This window comes from Sus scrofa, chromosome 9 (assembly GCF_000003025.6).
Source record: "Sus scrofa isolate TJ Tabasco breed Duroc chromosome 9, Sscrofa11.1, whole genome shotgun sequence".
In the NCBI taxonomy this organism is placed as follows: domain Eukaryota; kingdom Metazoa; phylum Chordata; class Mammalia; order Artiodactyla; family Suidae; genus Sus; species Sus scrofa.
The window spans coordinates 51965653-51982900 of record NC_010451.4 but is presented as its reverse complement, the minus strand read 5'-3'; the positions used below and the strand labels follow the sequence as shown (position 1 = coordinate 51982900).

Here is a 17248-nt window from a genome sequence, read left to right as displayed (position 1 = left end):
TTACTGGCTCAGGGTAACTCTTCTAGAGTCTTTAAAAAAAGGGCATTTGCTGTCAGGCATTGGTGGAGAGGCACAAAGAGCCTGAGGCTGGGGAGGCCCTAACTCACTTTGAGCAGCAAGAGGACGAAATGGGTGACCTTCTGCTGGAGCTTGAGTGCCCATGGCTGGTTGTACCAGCAGTTAATCTCCTGCTTTCTCCCCAAGGGCAAAGGAACCTGACTCTTGCTCCCCTCCCCCAGACCACTGGTTCCTTACCCATCTGCCCATCCAGCAGTGATGATCCCCTGTGTACGGAGGGCAAGCCTGGCACAGGATGGGATGCCTGTGTCTGCTCCAATCCTGCCACACCATTTCCTATTGGGGGGGGGGATTTCCTCCAGATCTCAGTTTCTCAGGCCATGAAATGGGGTGGCTCTGGGAGTGGAGAGGGATTGTCGTTTCCATGGATACTCTGGCTCCAGTAAGTGGTAATAAAAGTGTCAAAGAAGGAATCTCAGAGGAGAAAAGAAGAGGGGCTCATAACGAACCAGAAGGGGTTGGATAGGGTCTTGGCTTGGGGTTCCAGCTCACAGTGTGAGGCCCCAAAGCAGTGACATCATATGCCAGCCCTCAGATTAGCAGATGCCTCCCTCTTCCTCTAGGGTCACTTTTCCCCACGATTACAGTTCTGATCCCCCTCCCCTGAGGTGGGGTCCCCCCTCTCCCATGAGCCCAGCCCTTTCCCCAAGACTGCTTCAGAAATTGGGGGGGAAGGGGACAAAAGAAGGGAGTAAGGCTAGAACATTCCTGTATTGGGCCTAGAGGAGGGAGGAGCACTTCCTTACCTGAGGGCCAGCCTCTCCCCTTGTTTGCTCTGAGATAGCTGGTCTTGCTGGGGCCCAGTACCAGGAGGCTGCCCTGTGGGCACTCCCTTCCTTCTCCCAGACCCAGACACCCAGCCGGACCAACAGTTGGCAGGACATGACCATGGCCTGGCTCCCGGGGTCCTTCCTCTGCGGAGCCCTGCTGGGCTGGGTCTGCTTAAGTGGTGAGGAGGGGGCCGGCGGACCGCGGTGAAAGCTGGGGGGCAGAAGCTGGGCTCCCTGGGAGGGCCAGGAGCGGCTGGGGCGACGCCGGGGAGGGCGACGTCGAAGGCCTGGAGGGTCCAGGATAGAGGGCGGCAGAGGTTGGGCCTCTCCAGCGGGTTTAACCACAACGCGGGTATTGTTTTCTTTCCGCCCCCTGACAAACACCCTCAGATCGGGCTGCCTGAGTTCTTTCACCCACGAACCCAGCGGGGTGGGGGTTCCTCCCTCCCTTCGGGAAGGGAGGGAGGGAGGGAGGGAGCCAAAGGACCTGAGCCCCAGGGCCCGGGGAGGGAGGCGCCCCGGCCGGGGTCTCCTGAGCGCTTCTCCCGCCGGCCTCTCTCGGCGCCCCCAGTCCCCGGGCTGGCGGTGGAGGTGAAGGTGCCCGCCGAGCCCCTGAGCGCGCCCGTGGGCAAGACGGCAGAGCTGATCTGCAGCTACAGCACGTCCGTGGGGGACAACTTCGCCCTGGAGTGGAGCTTCGTGCAGCCCGGGAGGCCCATCTCAGCGTCCCAACCTGTAAGCTGAGGGCACCTGGGCTTGGGTCGGTGGCGGCTCCTGTTTTTTGGCGGGCTTGGCCAGGAGAGGCAGGGAAAGGGGACCCACCTTAGGGCGCCGCATAGGAGAGGGTGCCTTGCGGATCGGTATGCTTGGATGAAAAAAATCAGTGGACTCCTTCTAGATCTTAGGACTGCAGTCTGCGTGACTTTATACCACATACACAGCCCTGTATATCCAATTTCCTACCCCATGGTTCCTACATGCAGCTCCCCTATGGTAGGGCAGCTGCGGTGTCAGTGAATAAATCCATGAAGGCTAAGCTGTTGTGATTAAAAACAGGATAAAATGCTGCCTCTTCCAGGAATATTTGCTCCCCTCCCCCCATGGGGAGCATGCTTAGTCAACAGCAATGAAAGCAATGCATCTAGTTCATTTAGCACCTAGAAAGGCATGGTATTTGGGGACAAAAAAATCCTTCATGGTTCTGGCTACAGAGTATCAGCTTCCCTGGCTGTTGTAAGGGAGGGGCCTCTTATACTTGCTTTGGAGGCATGTAGAGTTGATGCCAGGCAGCAAAAGGCACATATGTGTATCTTCTGCTTCTCACCAGATCCTGTACTTCACCAATGGCCAGCTGTATCCAACTGGTTCTAAGTCAGAGAGGGCCAGCCTTCTTCAGAACCCCCCCACAGGAGGAGTGGCCACCCTGAAACTGACTGATGTCCGCCCCTCAGACACTGGAACCTACCTCTGTCATGTTAACAACCCTCCAGATTTCTACACCAATGGGTTGGGGCTAATCAACCTTACTGTGCTGGGTAAGGCAGGCTGGGAACCCATGAGCCAACCCTGTACCCTCAAAGATTGTACCAGCCCTACTAAACCCTTCCATATCCCAAGTTCCAGCCCAAGCTCACAAGTGCACTGGGGACCCCAAGGGAAAATTTTAAGGGAAAATTCCCCCTTCCCAAAATTTTCTAATCATACCCCTACCTCACCCTCCCCAAAGAGTGGCTCTTCCCTTGGTCCCTAGTAAGGGTTTGAGGGAAAGCCCTTCCCATGGAAAGGAATCTGAGTCACAGTCCCAACAGTTCCATCTTTGCGGGAACCTCCCATTTGTGGTTCAGATTCTGTCCCTTTCTAAGTTGGCAGCAGGGAGGGCTAGTGACCATTAGAGGAACAAGGGGTCTGACCACTAAGCACTAACTTTGTGTTCAGAGTGTCCATCTCACCCCAAACTAGAGCCTACTTGGAGATGAGCAAACAGAAGAAACTATTTAAAAGGACGGGGATGTTTAGATGGAAAAGAGAAGACCTAGGAGGTGGTATATGCCAACTGCATTCAAATATCTGAAGGGGCTGCCCTGTGGAGGAGAGGTTTTTCATTTCTCTTTGTGGACCCAGAGGGGAGGAACTAGGACCAATGTGTGGCTATTACATTAGCACAGATTTTGGCTCAACATGAGGAAGAATTTTCTAACAATCAGAATTTCCAATAGTGGACATCATTTCCTGGGGATGCAGTGGTATGTGAACCAGAAGTGGACCGCTATGTGGTAGGAGTATCGAAGCAGGAAATTTAGCACTTTCTGGGGGTGAAGTTTGGAAATAGCTAAGGAACTTCCTGTGATTTTTGCAGTGCCCCCCAGTAGTCCCTTGTGCAGTCAGAGTGGTCAAACCTTCGTGGGGGGCTCTGCTGCATTGAGATGCAGCTCTTCCAAGGGAGCCCCCAGGCCAGTGTACAACTGGGTCCGCCTTGGATCTTCTCCAACACCTTCTCCTGGCAGCATGGTGCAAGGTAAGGGCCCAGGACCTCAAAGAAGGGACTCGGGACCTGGGCAAATCTGGTCTCTAAACTACACACACCCACATTACAAGTTCCAAGCCTGCAGGTAGGAGACAAACCACTATATATACCTTTTCCCTGCTTCTTCCTTGCTTCCTTTTATTGTCCCTTCCTGTCTTCCTGTACAGTCTGTGGCTGCGTGGTCCTGGAGCATTTCTCAAGCTAAATGTACTCCTGATATCCTGGAAGGAAGGGGGCATTCTCATGTGTCTATTTTGAAGGGATTCCTTTAGATCTGTTAAGGATCATGAATCATTTCCAAATTTCCTAGAGAGGAAGCTGAGGCAGAGGAGCATGGACTGGCTTGAATTATTTAGCCAGTTTCTTTGGAGGAACCATAGAGCTGGCTAGGAATCTTGGCTTCTCAGGCTCCTCATGCTGGCTCCAATGCCCTGGCAGGTACAACATTCAGTCCCAGCCCTAACCCCAGGCAAACCCTTTATCAAACCAAAGAGCTCCCCAGATCACCTCCTGACATGTACTCTTCCTTCTAAAGGGAAGGTAAGCAGCTTAGAAGAGCATTTGGGTCAGCTTAGAGCCACTCCAAAGAACATGTTGCCAGTAATCAAGGCTTTTTCCCCCAACCAGAAGCCAGTAGGCACACCACCCCTATTGCATTGCGTTTCTGAACACCTCATGTGTGTGCAATCCCCCCCTCCCCTGAAAAGGCAGGGTTGGGAAGAGCACAGAAGTTGCAGCGGTTTTGACACCTCCTCTCTGGGTCACCTTGGGCAATTACTTTCTTTCTCTGAGCCAGTTTCCACTCATAAAATGAGGTTAGTCCCTTCTTCACAGGATCGCTATAAGGATGAAATGAAATGTGCTCACTGTGAGTTGATGGGATGCTTCCTCTTTACCTTCTAGATGAGGTGTCTGGCCAGCTCATTCTCACCAATCTTTCCCTGGCCTCCTCGGGCACTTACCGCTGTGTGGCCACCAACCAGATGGGCAGTGCGTCCTGTGAGCTGACCCTCTCAGTGACTGGTAAGGGATACTAGGAAAACGCTGGGCTGGCAGGTGGGTTCTATGAAGCTACTTGAGGTACCAAGGAAGGGCTACACCTGAGGGGCCTGTGTTTCCTTAGACTCTTCCAAAGGCCGAGTGGCCGGGGCTGTGATCGGAGTGCTCCTGGGTATGCTGTTCCTGTCGGTTGCTGTGTTCTGCCTGATAAGGTTCCAGAAAGAGAGAAGGAAGAAGCCCAAGGAGATATATGGGGGCAGTGACCTACGGTGAGCAGGAAGGCTGAGGGATGGTGCAGGGTGGGAGGAAAGGGTTTGGATTGAGTTGGTGACTTTGCACCTTAAGGGGTGTTTCAAGGCAGAAGGCTGCCCAGCACTGGGCTTTGGAGGTGGGGGTGGCAGTACAGCAGATGTATTTGAGCATGTGAGTGAAATGTACATAGTGGAGGACTTGTTTTTCATGAGCTGCCCTTGCCCTCCTCAGGTCTTTTATCAGTCAACAGGTTGTGGAGGGCAGGAGTTGAGTTTGTCCTGAGCATTCAGCTGAATTGAGTTCTTCTGGTGGGGAAGTAAGGAAAGGAGAGGCAAAAGCTGCCTGCCATCCACTTTAGCTGTCAGTCGTGGTGTCCAGAATAGGGATCAGAGCAGTGTTTCTCCAAGTGTGGCCCTCAGATACCTGAACAGAAATCACCAGGAGCTCATTAAACATTTAGATTCAGGCCACTTCTGTGTGTAGGTGTGTGCTGGGGGATGATGGGGCCTGGAATCATTTCAACCAGTTCCATGATAATCCATGTGTGTAGTAAAAACGAAAAGTCCTTGGTTAGTGGATGGGCGTATTCTGACAGGTGCTACCAGCCTTCACTAAGAAATGCCTATATCTATCAGGGAGGATGCCATCGCACCTGGGATTTTGGAGCAAACTTCTGTGAGGGGGGATTCTAACAATGGACTCCTGGAGAGGGCCCCCTCTGCCAGCACGGTGACGACCACAAAGTCCAAGATCCCTATGGTTGTGTGATTTCTCTCCCAATCCCCGAGGATGATTATCAATAATTAAAGACTTTGGGTACAATATTGTCTCCCTCTTCTGCTAATATAACAAATTCCTTAGGCGGCCCGAAGAGTATAATGGGTAAGGGAAAGAGCCGGCTTGAAGCCCTGGAGGGGATGTTGTGGGTGGGAAGTTTTGTTGGTTCCAAGGATACGTTTTAACCTAGGTCCTTCTCCCTTCCCCCTCTCCACCCCCACTTTTTGGCTTGGTCAAAGGAAACTTGTTCAGAATTCGAGCGGTGGCCTCGTGTACACCAACCCCCTCCCCTCTGGCACCCTCTGAACACTTGGACATTCCTCTTTATTGTTCACATTCCAACCCAGCACAGTCACATGCACACGCGGAGATAAAAAACCTCACGGCCACAGCCCCAGGAGCCCGGTGGGGGCGGGGCCAGCCGGAGCAGGGGCGGGGCCGCGGAAGACTCCTCCTGTCGAGCCTCCCCCGCGCTCGGCGTTTGGATAAACAAGCAGAGAGCTGGAGAGGCGGCTCTTCGGCTGCACTGGCGAGAGGGGAGGGTAGATTACAGGCAGGTGTGGGGTTGGGGTATGAAATAGGGACTTGTGGTCACAGCAAGGGGTATGTGACACCATAAAAACCCTCCTCCCCTCTCTCCTCGTACCGGATCCCAAGTTCTGGGGCCAGGCTTGGGCGTGAACAGCACGGAGACGCACGGCGCCCCCTTTAGCTGCGCTCAGAACGAAAGGACTTTTTTTTAAAGTGTGTCCTTGGGCAACGCGTAGGGCGCCCTCCGCAGTGAGCGACGGGAAGCGCACGGAGGCTGCGGAGGCAGAGCTGCATGCAGGTGCGGGGAGAAGTGGGCGAGAAGCTAAAGAAGGAAGATTTAGGAGCGCGGGGACTGGGGTTAGGGTGGGGAGGACGGGCGAATGGGTACCATACTAGACTGGAGAACTAACTAAAAGGGCGTGGACATAGCGACTCTTCGACGGAGTCTGCCTGGTAGAGGGAGTCTCTGGGGACGCAGAGAGGGCTCCTGAAGCTGGCAGGTTGGTCGGAAGTAGAGGATCACAAACACGGCAGGGAAGTCTCGTCACTGCGAAAGGGACGCGGCATCCATCTCTGTTCGGGAACTGAGGAGAGAGAAGGTCTGAGCACACCCCCCCCCCGCAAATACGTCCTCTCCCCCTTCTGTCCTGAACCAGAACTAGGGCGGGGAGCACTGGGGAGTCCCGGGCACCCGGAACCGTCCGCCCGCTTTCACTGCACTGAAACGAGCCTGAGGCCGGTACGTGTGTGAGCCGCAGGGTGTTTATGGGCCCCGGCCGGGGTTGTGTAGTCAAATGGGAGTGACTGCGAATCTGTGTCGGTCTAGGTGTGTCCCAGTGACAGCCTCAGTCATCTCAAGTGTCAGAAAACCCGCTGGCGCAGGTGCATTTTCCCTGGCTGGGAGGGGATGAGGGCGGGTGGAAGGGAAAGGGTTGAGGATTTGGTCCTTTTCTCCCACTCGGGGGTCCCACCCTGCTGCTTCGGAGTCGTATTCATTACCTTCGAAAATGCTCAGTTCTTCAGTCCGGGGTGGGGCAGGACGGAGGGTGGAGAGAAACAGGTGAGCTCTTGAACCCGCAGCACCCTCAGCCTCCTCCCACCCACCCACCGCACATCTCGGATTTCTAGGACCCCATCCTCAGCTCCCCCTACACCCCTTTCCACCCCCAGCCTCCCTTAGTTTTCCTTGCTCCTTCGGAGGACTAGGGGAGCCGCTCTGAGGGGTCCTGGGTCGGGAAGGAGCCAGCAGCCCGAGGCGCCCCACCCACCTCACCTGGCCTAGTCTCCGCTGGGGCCGCCGCCCGCGCCTCCCCGGGCGCCCCCGGCTCCGCCCGGCCCCCCGGAGCCAGGGCCCTTCCGGCCGCGCTCTCCGCTCTTTATCTTCTTCCGCGCCATGTGGCCCCGGAAACTCGCCTGGATTTTGGCGGCGGCAGCGTTGGCACCTGGATCGTCCAGCGGGATGTCTAGAATGTCGTCATCCGGCTTGGAGCAGGCGCTCTCCTGGGGGCGGGGCAGGGGGTTGCTCGTGGGGTGACTGGGCCGAGATCCCGCGACCGTGGGGTCGGAGGAGAGCGTTGGGGGATTGAAACAAGGGCGAGGAGGGAGTGGGAAGTGCAGAGAAGGGAGCGTGTGTGTGTGTGTGTGTGTGTGTGTGTGTGTGTGGCGCATGTCCCTCCTGGGCAGCGGTGGACAAAAAGGAAGGATCATGGTCAAGTGGACTCAGCTGTGTTCCCAACTGAGGCAAGAGAAGTGCACGGGTAGGTGGGATACAGCCAGGTAGCCCTGAGTGAGGGAAGGACCATCACCACCAGCCAGTTAGAGGAGCTGCTCAACTGACTGGAGTGTGAGTTTGGAGGTGCAGAGTAAACCACAGCTGGGACTCATGCATGTGGTTGCCTTTCCTCTTGCCCTCAGGAATCCAGGATTCCTGGGAGAGGGTTTAGAAGAATCAACAGAACAGTTCCTTGGCAAGAAAAATCACACTGGAGCTCAAAGCTGGGAGAAGTGTGAAGATGGACTTTACCTCTCAGTGAGCCAGTCTCCCTCCACCCACGGGGAGAGGCCAGGAGCTATTTTCCCTTGGACTCTCCATTTTGCATCTCCTCAGGATGTACTCAAACACGGAAGAGAGGAGATGGTCTGAGAGAAGTTACCGGGACAAGGCTTCACTCCAGAATAGGACAAAGGAAAGATAAGCAGGAGCAAGAAGCCCTTTCCACACTCAAGAGGAAGTATTGTCAATAGCCTACCATTTGACCACTGCCCTTGCTCAGGCATAGTAACATTGTTTTACAGATGTTATTCTTTCTTAGTCCTGACAACAAAGCTATGTCATCTCTTTTATTGTTATTCCAGCTTATCCCTAATAAAACTGATGATTAGAGTTTTAAAAACCTGCATTCCCATTGTGGTGCAGCAGAAACTAATCTGACTAGGAACCATCCCTAGGTTCGATCCCTGTCCTTGCTCAGTGGGCTAAGGATCCGGCGTTGCCATGAGCTGTGGTGCAGGTCGAAGATGCGGCTGGGATCTGGTGTTGCTGTGACTGTGGCGTAGGCCGGCAGCTGCAGCTCTGATTAGACCCCTAGCCTGGGAACCTCCACATGCTACGGGTGCAGCCACTTATTGGTGGACCGAAGATTCAAACCCTTGTAGGTCAGGGTCCAGAGTACATTTTTAACCTCTACTCTGCAGGATAAGCAAAGGTAGTCAAGAAAATGAACCAAGCTCTACCACTTGCTAACTGAGTAGTCTTGGGCAAGTTTTCTAATCTTCTATCTCAGTTCCTTCATCTGAAATCAGATACTTAATATCTACCTCCTGGGGAAGAATAAACAATGTGAAATGCAGGAAGTTTCTGGCACAGTCTAGTTGCTCACTTAATGGTAGCGATCATGATTCCTTTAAATAATAAAGTTGATCCCGAATAGTTGTTTTTGTAAGTTAAAGTGGTCAGACTAAAAGCAATAAGACCCACCCCCAGGCTCCAGGTTTCTGTTTTTCCTGCAGCCTGCCCTAGTTGAGGATAGCAAGAATTAGGGAATTGCTGGTACTGATTTCAGAGGCAAGGCCCTGGAATGGAGAGGGCCTCAGCTCCCCACCCCCCAGCCCCTTTGTTGCTCAACTTTTGTGGCAGCCCCTTTGAATCACTCAAGGTGATGATGCAAGGTAGGAAGTAGAAGGTTACTGTGGAGTTAGAAAGGCATTTCTCCTTTGAACTGACCCTCTGTCCTCTAGGAATTTTCTCTCTCTCTCTCTTCTTCCTGAGGATTTCTACTGCTTTCACTGTGTTTTGCTTCTCCAGCATGAGATGACCAAGGTCTCATGTAGTAATAGTAATTCAGTCCTATTCCTTTCCCCTCCCTCCATCACCCAATCCTGAAGTGGGATGCCTGTGAGTGGGGCTTCAGTGGTCACTGCTCCAACCAGGTCCTGCCCGTGGAGACTCTGGTTTAAATTCCAGATCCCTCAGCCCAGGTTTACAAATGGCTTCCTCTCATCATGGTTCCCAAGGCTGTCTTCATTTCCTAGACTTTAGAGTTCTTCAGTTTGTGCTCAAGGTGTCCACAATTAATTTAAATGCTGTTAAAAGGAGTTAAAAAGGGCTAATATGGCTGCGGAGGGGCCCAACACACTCTTTGTCTTTCCTGGGTCTAGCACGCTCTCCTTGACTTTTATCCTCGCCTATAACAGAAATGACTCTTTTGGGATCCTTGGTTGTCAGGGCTCAAGCCTTTCTTGGGATATTCTTAGGGAACAGTGAAGCTTCTTCTCAAAAGAGGACAATGATCAAAAAAACATTCTTGACCCCCTCTCCTCGGCTAGCGGCTGTAGAGGTTGAGCGGAAGAAGGGGTATCTTCTCCCAAACATGCTAAGACCCACCTGCTGTCACCACCCACTGCAACTGGATCCAGAATGGAACAACAGGCAGAGCCACCCCCAACACTCTACGCCTCCCTGGAGTCAGCTCCCTTTTTCCTCCAGCCAAATTCTCAGGGCAGAGGTGGAGGGACAGTAAAAGGAAGCCAGGAGAGGTCACGGTGCCTGGGCTGGTGCCTTCCAAATCCAAGATCTGGTGATGTGTGCCTGAGAGCTTTGCACCAACTGGGTGGGTGGGTGGGGTGCTTCTGGGAAAGGGGAGGCAGAGGGGGACATTGCACTGGTGGGTGAAACACAAGCCATGGCTTTTGATCCCATATGGGCACATTCCTTCACTTCTGAGGGTCTCAGTATCTTCATCCACAACTAGAACTTGGTCTAGATGAATAAAGTCTTCCTCAGCTTCCAAATCCTGAAAGCTTTGAGAATTATCCCTGCCTACTGCTTGTTATATGCTGCGCCCTGTGCCAAGTGCCTTGCGCACATTACCTCATTGAATCACCATTTTAGTGGTCAAGAAACATCCTGAGACATTTTGTAACTTACCCAAGGTCACAGGGCTGACAAATAGTGATGAGATTCAGAAACCTGTGCAGTTAACCACTGCCTCAGGGCAGGCAATTAATTATTTCTAGGCATTCAGCTGGACCAAGTCAACTAGATTAGCCAGGAAAAAAAAAAAAAGAGGAAAAAAAGGAAAAAGATCCCAAAAAATGTTTCCTTGCCTTTTTATATTAATTCAGGAAAGTCAGATATATGTGACTATGGAAATTGGCAACTGGTACATGTGAATCAACAGCTCCTGCGCTTAAAAAAAAGATCTGTTTGCTTCTTCTCATTTATATTTGAGTGTCTGTACGAAGGAGAAAGAAGGAAATAAGGCAGGACTAGGTGTCGCCCAAGCACCAGGTCAGACAGTCTGCAAGGAGAGTCCCAGAATGGAAGGTAAAGAGGGACCTGTCCCTTGCCGCCCAGATGCATGTCCTAGCTTCCTCCCAGCACTAAGCGCAGCCCTCCACAGAATGGGGATGGGTAGGAAGATGCTCAGCCCCAGCTCTGTCCCAGCCCTCTGCCCCTGTTATCTCTTCTTGCCCCCCTGCACAGTCTGACAATGGTGCTCTCTCCTGCTCCGACCTAGGACAGGACCTGAAAGGGGAAGGCTCCTGTGTACAGAATGCACTGGAGGAGGTGACCCAGGGCGCTGGGCCACTGGGATAATTGTGTATTTACCTATTCTGTACTGATTGGGTGGGTAGCTTCTCCCCTTTTTTTTTAGGGGGCACTTATTCCAACCATGTTTACCAATCCCTCAACATGGCCTCATGGGCACTCAAGAGCATTGTCCAGGGCAAACCAGAGCCTACGGGGCAGGGACCTGACATCTTACCCTAATTAGTCCTGCGGGAACCAGCAGAGAGGAGCTACATTCCTTCGCTAGCTTCTCGGATTCTTCACTCTCTCACCTCTTTCCCCTGCCTGCCTTCCCTTCTGCATCATTCTTACCATCTCAGCAGTATTTCCTCTCCCCTGCATTCATATCCAGAACCCACCATCCATTTATTTTCCCTACTTTGTAAAACACGGCTGGGGGTGAAGAATCTGGAACCTCCATTAAGAGCCCATTCCTCCTTTCACAACCCAAGCCTGCTTCTTGAAGAATAACAAATGGAGGGGAAAGGCTGGAAGAAAATATGCTCTTTCTCCAAGGGATGGGATTGTAGATGATTGACATGTTTCTTTTTTTATACTTTAGTTTTTAAAATTTTCTGTTATGAGCATATTACCTTTATAATGAGGAAATGTAGTAAATATTTATAGGAGAGGTTAAAGTACAGCTATTGGAATCAAAGAAAGCTCGTGTTCTGCCTCCACACTTAGAAGCCCTGCCTCCTTGGACAAATCATTTAATCTTTCTAAATCTCAGACTGCACATCTGTAAGATGGGGAAAATATCTACCTCTCAGGATTGCTGTGATGATTACATATAAAGTGTTAGGTACATGACAAGAATTCACAAGTTGACAACTATTATTTGTATTAGTAAGAGTTAAAATCACAACACCACAACCGCTTGCCCCTAAGTTCTTTCTGCCTCTTGGTACCCAGACCTAGGGAAGTCTCACCTCTTCTAAACTAGGCTATTGTCTCCTTCTAAATCTTGTTTTTCCTTTTGTAATCCATAGAGTGGAGGGTGGGGGGAAGACAAACTCATAACCTCTTGTATCATTCGCTGGGATGACCAACCAATTGAGAGTATAAGGACTTTATAGAGTAGGGTTTTCTCCATACCTAGGGGCTAAAAATAATAAGAAAATAAACAAATAAATTGTATGTATGTATGATTATTGTACTCCTCTAGTGCCAGGAGCCGGATCCTCTGCCAGGCGCTTTCATACCCAAGTACCTTAACAGCAACCTGCTTTGACGTTAGGTCTCCGTGTGGGCGCTGACAAATTGCAGACACTTCCTTCCCTCGCCAGCAGGGCTCTCTCGCGGTCACTTCACCCAGCCCCCTCCAGGGCTAGAAGGTGTTGGAGGCTGGGCCAATCCCTCCCAGAACCGCACGGACTAGGCTCTTTTGCTGCCCATCATCACTACTAAGCTCGTCAATATGAACTATTTCACCCGACACTGTACAGGACGCGAGGGTCCCGAGGGTCATCCTGTCCGCCCACCGACGGCGGCAACAGTGGGATGGAAAATGGGGTGGGGGCCGAAAACCAGGGCAAAGGATTCGGAAAGGAGTGGCGGCAGCTTCGCTAGGCGAGGTTTCCAGCGTCTCCTGGGGGGAAGTTCCTCTTCTCCTCTAACCTGCAGCTTCCCTGCTGCAAAGCCTTGCTGAGCTCCCAGTCCATCTCAGATTGCCTGGCGGATGGGCGCCCAGACGCCCCCGCGAGTTGGGGAGCATTTTTCCTGGCTTCCAAGTCAGGCGGACGCCTTCCATCACCCACCACCCTGTGTCTCAGCAGGCACCCTTATTTCTCTTAGGTCTTCTGCACCCTCTTTCACCCTTCACTCGCTCTCCAGGGGCTTCTCGGGTGCCCCTTCCCCTAGACCAAGCTGGGTGCGGGTCCCCCAGGCCCTGGAACTTACGGTGCAGCAGTCCATGCTGGTGTCAGTGGTCCTTGGCTGGAACGGAGGCTGGTGCAGGGCGGGAGTGGGGGGTCTATGAGGTGCCAGGTGCGGACTCTAAAGCGGTGGAGAGCCCGCAGACCCGCGCTGAACCAGACGCTCAGCTCTCGGGTCCTCTCTCCCGCGCTCCGCTCTGCTGGAGAAAGTAACCTGAGCTCTGCGGCAGAGAAGCCAATCAGGATAAGCTTTTGGCCGGGTGGGTGGGGAGATTAGGGGGACCACGCCCCCTCTCTGCTCCCTCCGCCTCGCTCCCGCTCCTGCCCCAACCCCTCTGCCTACACACTTCCATCCATTCCTCCTACACATTGCATCCTCCCAAACTCACCCCCTTGCTTGCTGAGGCGGCAGACTGCCAGGCAGATGTATGCCGGCGCAGGCAGAAGGAGGACCCCGACATCCCGTGCACAAATACACTCGCATCTGGGCACAACAACATTCCAACCCACACAGAGAAAACCACGCACCCCTCACCCCACCCCATACTTCCACAACCTAGCTACGGTCCCAGATATGGCGCCCTCTACCTTCCCTCCCCCTCAGTCCTCAAAGAAATGCCCTCCTAAGACTTGTTGAAAAGTACGGTTATCACTGCTGTGGAATGGAGAAGGTGTCAGCACGCAACCAGGTGGTGGGCACATTTAAACAGAAAAGCTCTCGGCACGAGCCCCACCTGCCCATATATGATACTCCCCAGGTTTACTAAAACGAGCACTTCTTCAACATGTAGGCACAGAGTCTGCAAAAACAACTACGTAGACCCTGTACACACACTGTGCAGATACGCGCAGATTCCGTTATGCGCACACACACGCAATTACCCTACCCGAGATGTCTACATTATGTTATCTATTTATCTATCTATCATCTATCCATCCTTCTATGTGCCCTGCACCAGACAAAAATCAAATAATCACAACACCCATTTTGTATGCATTTATGCATAGATACTGATGGGAGAAACCCCCTTCTCTTTCACTCCCCATACCAGACTCTCCCCAAGCTCTTGATACACAGCTTCTGAATCAGATAAAAACTGGCCACTCCCACCCTTGCCCCTGGGGAGAAGAAAAATACCCTCAACTCCAGTGTAGGGAAATACCAGAAATCATCAGTTCTTTGGGTTCCTGATGGAGGAAGAATGTGGGTGTTGTGAGAGGCTTGAGACGAGAGATATGGAGGAGCAGCCTGCCACTTTCGTGGTCTCCAAACTCCCCCAATCTGTCAGACTGCTAGAGCCAGCAGTGTGGTGTGGTACGTGAAATGGGTGGGACATCTCTGAGAAAACCAGAAAGAATGTATTTTTCAGCTGAGGTCTCAGAAAAGGGTAGGAAGAAAGGACAACTGTTGCTCAGGTCCTTTGACTGAAGCAGAGGGAGGAGGGGAAAAATGCCCTGTGGCTCTGGTTGGAGCAGGGGTTGTTGGAACAGCACTGCTGCGAATGCTCAACCACTGGCCAGTCCTACTTAGCGGGACTGTAACATGCTTCCTACCTAAACATGCGGGCCATGGGCTTTGCTTGCCAAAGGGAAAATGAATGGGAGGGAAATTCCCATGGCCATTCAGGTTGGGAACAGGGTTAGCCAGTGTGGGCCCCCAAGCCAAGCTGGATGCTGGCTGGGGATCCTGGGGTGTAAGGTGTCTCTCCTGGCATGTTTGGGACCCTCCCACCCTTGTAACTGAAAATCTGTTCCCCAATCTGTCTCTGGCACATCCTCCATACCCTCCACCTCCACCAAACGGCAAGATGTCCTGGGAACTCAGGCCCTTGCCTGTCTGATGGGTGTCTCTAGGACCCTGGTTTGTGCTAATTCTTGTTGGATTTCAACTCCAGAATCCAGAGGAGAGAGGGAAGGAGGACGTTGGGGGCAGACTGGATATCAGGCCTGGACTCCGTGCTTTTCTCTTCCCAAATTAGAGCCAAGGAATTCGGGATTTAGTGAGTTTGCAGTAAAGTCTCCCAAGTTGCTAGGCAACATCCCTCTGCAGGCTGCGCTGCCTCTGGGCCCTTCTTCCTGCTGGTCAGAGCTGAAGGGGGGTATCTTTATAATGCACCCCCACACAGGGAGCACAGCCCTTTCCTCTTCCTAAAAAATACCTTTGTGTGGGGCAAGATGTCTCTGAATACCACCAGGCCCAAGGGAGAACAGATACACAACTGTCAGTTCAAGCCACAAAACCAAACCATTTCAGCCACAGCCCTCTTGAGGCGCCTACGCAGAACTGGCCTCAGTGCTGTCCTGGGGGATGGGCAGGCACCGAGTGAGGAAAAGGTAGACAGAAGGCAGAGGCCAGAATCGGAAGACAGACACCCACGGACTCAACTATCCAGAGGCAGGAGCAGCAACACGGATGGCCCCATTTATTGACACCTACACACAGACAAACACACTGTCCACACATCCACAGAGCCACACACTGTGGGCACACTGACATCCAAAGACATGCACAGGAGCGGACCCCTTCACCACCATGCATTAAGGGCACTCACTTCTCCTGGGAAGGGGTTCCTTTTCTGGACTGGGTGGCTGGAGTTTGTCAGCGAGCTCGGCCGGGTGAAACTGAACCTCTGATTCTTGAATAGATGAACAAGGAAAGGGGACAGAAGCACCGTGGAATGCTGGGCCAGGCTGCTTTGGGCAGCAGGCTACCTCACTCTGCGAGACCAGATGACACTCGCCGTGGAAGACTGCCTGGCCTCAGGCCTGGTGCCAACGTCAGCCTTCGGAGTATTACCTGTTAACCTGCTGGCCTTCGGTGCTGCAGTTATCCTCCTTGACTCTTCAGATTTCAAAACATCTCCTCTGTCTTCGCTGGCCCCCACAGTTGAGGGAGAAGGATGGCAGCAGGCCTGGAAGGGAGAGGAAGGCAGGGAGGGCCAGGTTAGAGAGGGAGCTGGGGCCTGTGGGTGTGGTGGACCCAGCAGGGAGCACGGAGATGGAGGGCACAGGATAGAAGGCAGGGCCAGCCAAGGAGGAGATGATTCGACAAAAGAGAGGATAAAAGATGGATTAGTGGCAAGCTTCTGGGGTCCAATACAGATCCTTCTTGGGACAGATGGAAGGGGATTTGGAGAGAGTTGGTCCTCGTAAGCAGAGAGGAAAGCCAAGGCACATGGCAAGCTATTTGCCAATACTTGTGGCTTCCCCTCCCTGGAGTGGGTACTGTCTGAACATAACATCCCAGCTCAAGCCCACAGAGGGACTCCATGGTGAGGCGGGGGTGGAAAGTAGGAGGCTGTGCCTTTGGTGGAGCTGATCTGGGGGCTTCTCAGGTCAGGATTTTACCCATTTGAGTGGAGGGGGTGAGGGTAGCAGGAAATTCAGTTTTCTCTGCAAATATTTCAGCTTTTGCTGGAGTAATATTTTTAGAACTTGGTTGGCAGAGGAGGAACCCGGGTACATTTTTAAAGGGGCCTCTGCCAGACGGAGGCCTCCTCCCACCTTCACCCCACATGTCATAATGGCAAGAGGGGAACGTCCAGGGCTCAGGGGTGTGTTCGAATTTAAAAGTCAGGTTTGGAGTTCCCGTCGTGGCGCAGTGGTTAACGAATCCGACTAGGAACCATGAGGTTGCGGGTTCGGTCCCTGCCCTTGCTCAGCGGGTTAACGATCCGGCGTTGCCGTGAGCTGTGGTGTAGGCTGCAGACGCGGCTCGGATCCCGCGTTGCTGTGGCTCTGGCCTAGGCCGGTGGCTACAGCTCCGATTCGACCCCTAGCCTGGGAACCTCCATATGCCGCGGGAGCGGCCCAAGAAATAGCAAAAAGACAAAAAAATAAATAAATAAATAAATAATAATAATAATAATAAAAGTCAGGTTTGCTGGGCATTAGGCAACCATTAGGTCATCTTTACTAATAGTTGCTAGGTGTTATCATCAACATCATTCTCATTAACAGCTGTATCAGGAGTAAATATTTCTTAAACTTGTGCTGTGTGCAGGGTGCTGATGGGGACATGATACAGAAAGCTTCACATGACACACTTGTGAGTTGGGGGGAAGCGGTGAGGACCTCTGAGTGAGCACCAGGTGCTGTGTTGTTCTAGCCACGTTATACGTGTGATTTCATTTAATTCTTACCACCACACTGTGAGTTAGGCATTCTGTTTCCTATTTTACAGATAAGGAAGCAAAGGCTTTTAGGGGTTGAGGAATTTGCACAAGGCTACACCATCATTAAATGGAAGAGTCTGGATGAAACTCAAAACAGAATCATAACCTTAGCTTCAAACTGAGTAGACTTAAAACGTGCTTTCACATCCACAGTTTAATCTGTGCTTTTGAGAACTGTGTAAGGAGGGATTAGT

At 52.4% G+C, this 17248-nt stretch overlaps 2 protein-coding genes across 8 annotated transcripts; one reads left to right on the top strand and one right to left on the bottom strand.

Moving 5' to 3' along the window:
* Positions 17-8324, top strand: VSIG2 (V-set and immunoglobulin domain containing 2). Of its 3 annotated transcripts, none has more exons than XM_021063059.1 (7): positions 17-1027; positions 1420-1583; positions 2176-2383; positions 3205-3363; positions 4276-4395; positions 4496-4640; positions 7846-8324. In XM_021063059.1, the coding sequence occupies exons 1-7, from the start codon at positions 961-963 to the stop codon at positions 8072-8074; spliced, it is 1092 nt and encodes a 363-aa protein (XP_020918718.1). In that variant the 5' UTR covers positions 17-960; the 3' UTR covers positions 8075-8324. The 3 variants fall into 3 exon arrangements, with proteins under 3 accessions (XP_020918718.1, XP_020918719.1, XP_020918720.1); XM_021063060.1 differs by lacking the exon at positions 7846-8324 and adding an exon at positions 5259-5445; XM_021063061.1 differs by lacking the exon at positions 3205-3363.
* Positions 5704-15588, bottom strand: NRGN (neurogranin). Of its 5 annotated transcripts, none has more exons than XR_002335709.1 (5): positions 13269-13286; positions 12905-13076; positions 7205-7431; positions 6931-6948; positions 5704-6515 (listed from the first exon to the last, which is right to left on the bottom strand). XR_002335709.1 is itself a non-coding variant. In XM_021063063.1 (5 exons), exons 2-3 carry the CDS (start codon positions 12917-12919, stop codon positions 7210-7212), a joined length of 237 nt encoding a protein of 78 aa, XP_020918722.1. In that variant the 5' UTR covers positions 12920-13076; positions 15432-15580; the 3' UTR covers positions 5704-6515; positions 6931-6948; positions 7205-7209. The 5 variants fall into 5 exon arrangements, 3 of the variants coding, with proteins under 3 accessions (XP_020918722.1, XP_020918721.1, XP_020918723.1); XR_002335708.1 differs by having other exon boundaries at positions 12905-13100; positions 13269-13283; XM_021063063.1 differs by lacking the exon at positions 13269-13286 and adding an exon at positions 15432-15580.

Excerpts from the sequence above, each read along its gene's own strand:
- VSIG2 (XM_021063059.1), top strand. The coding sequence starts at position 961 with ATGACCATGGCCTGGCTCCCGGGGTCCTTCCTCTGCGGAGCCCTGCTG. Across the intron at positions 1,584-2,175 it reads CCATCTCAGCGTCCCAACCT|ATCCTGTACTTCACCAATGG; the intron begins GTAAGCTGAGGG and ends GCTTCTCACCAG. Across the intron at positions 3,364-4,275 it reads TCCTGGCAGCATGGTGCAAG|ATGAGGTGTCTGGCCAGCTC; the intron begins GTAAGGGCCCAG and ends TTTACCTTCTAG.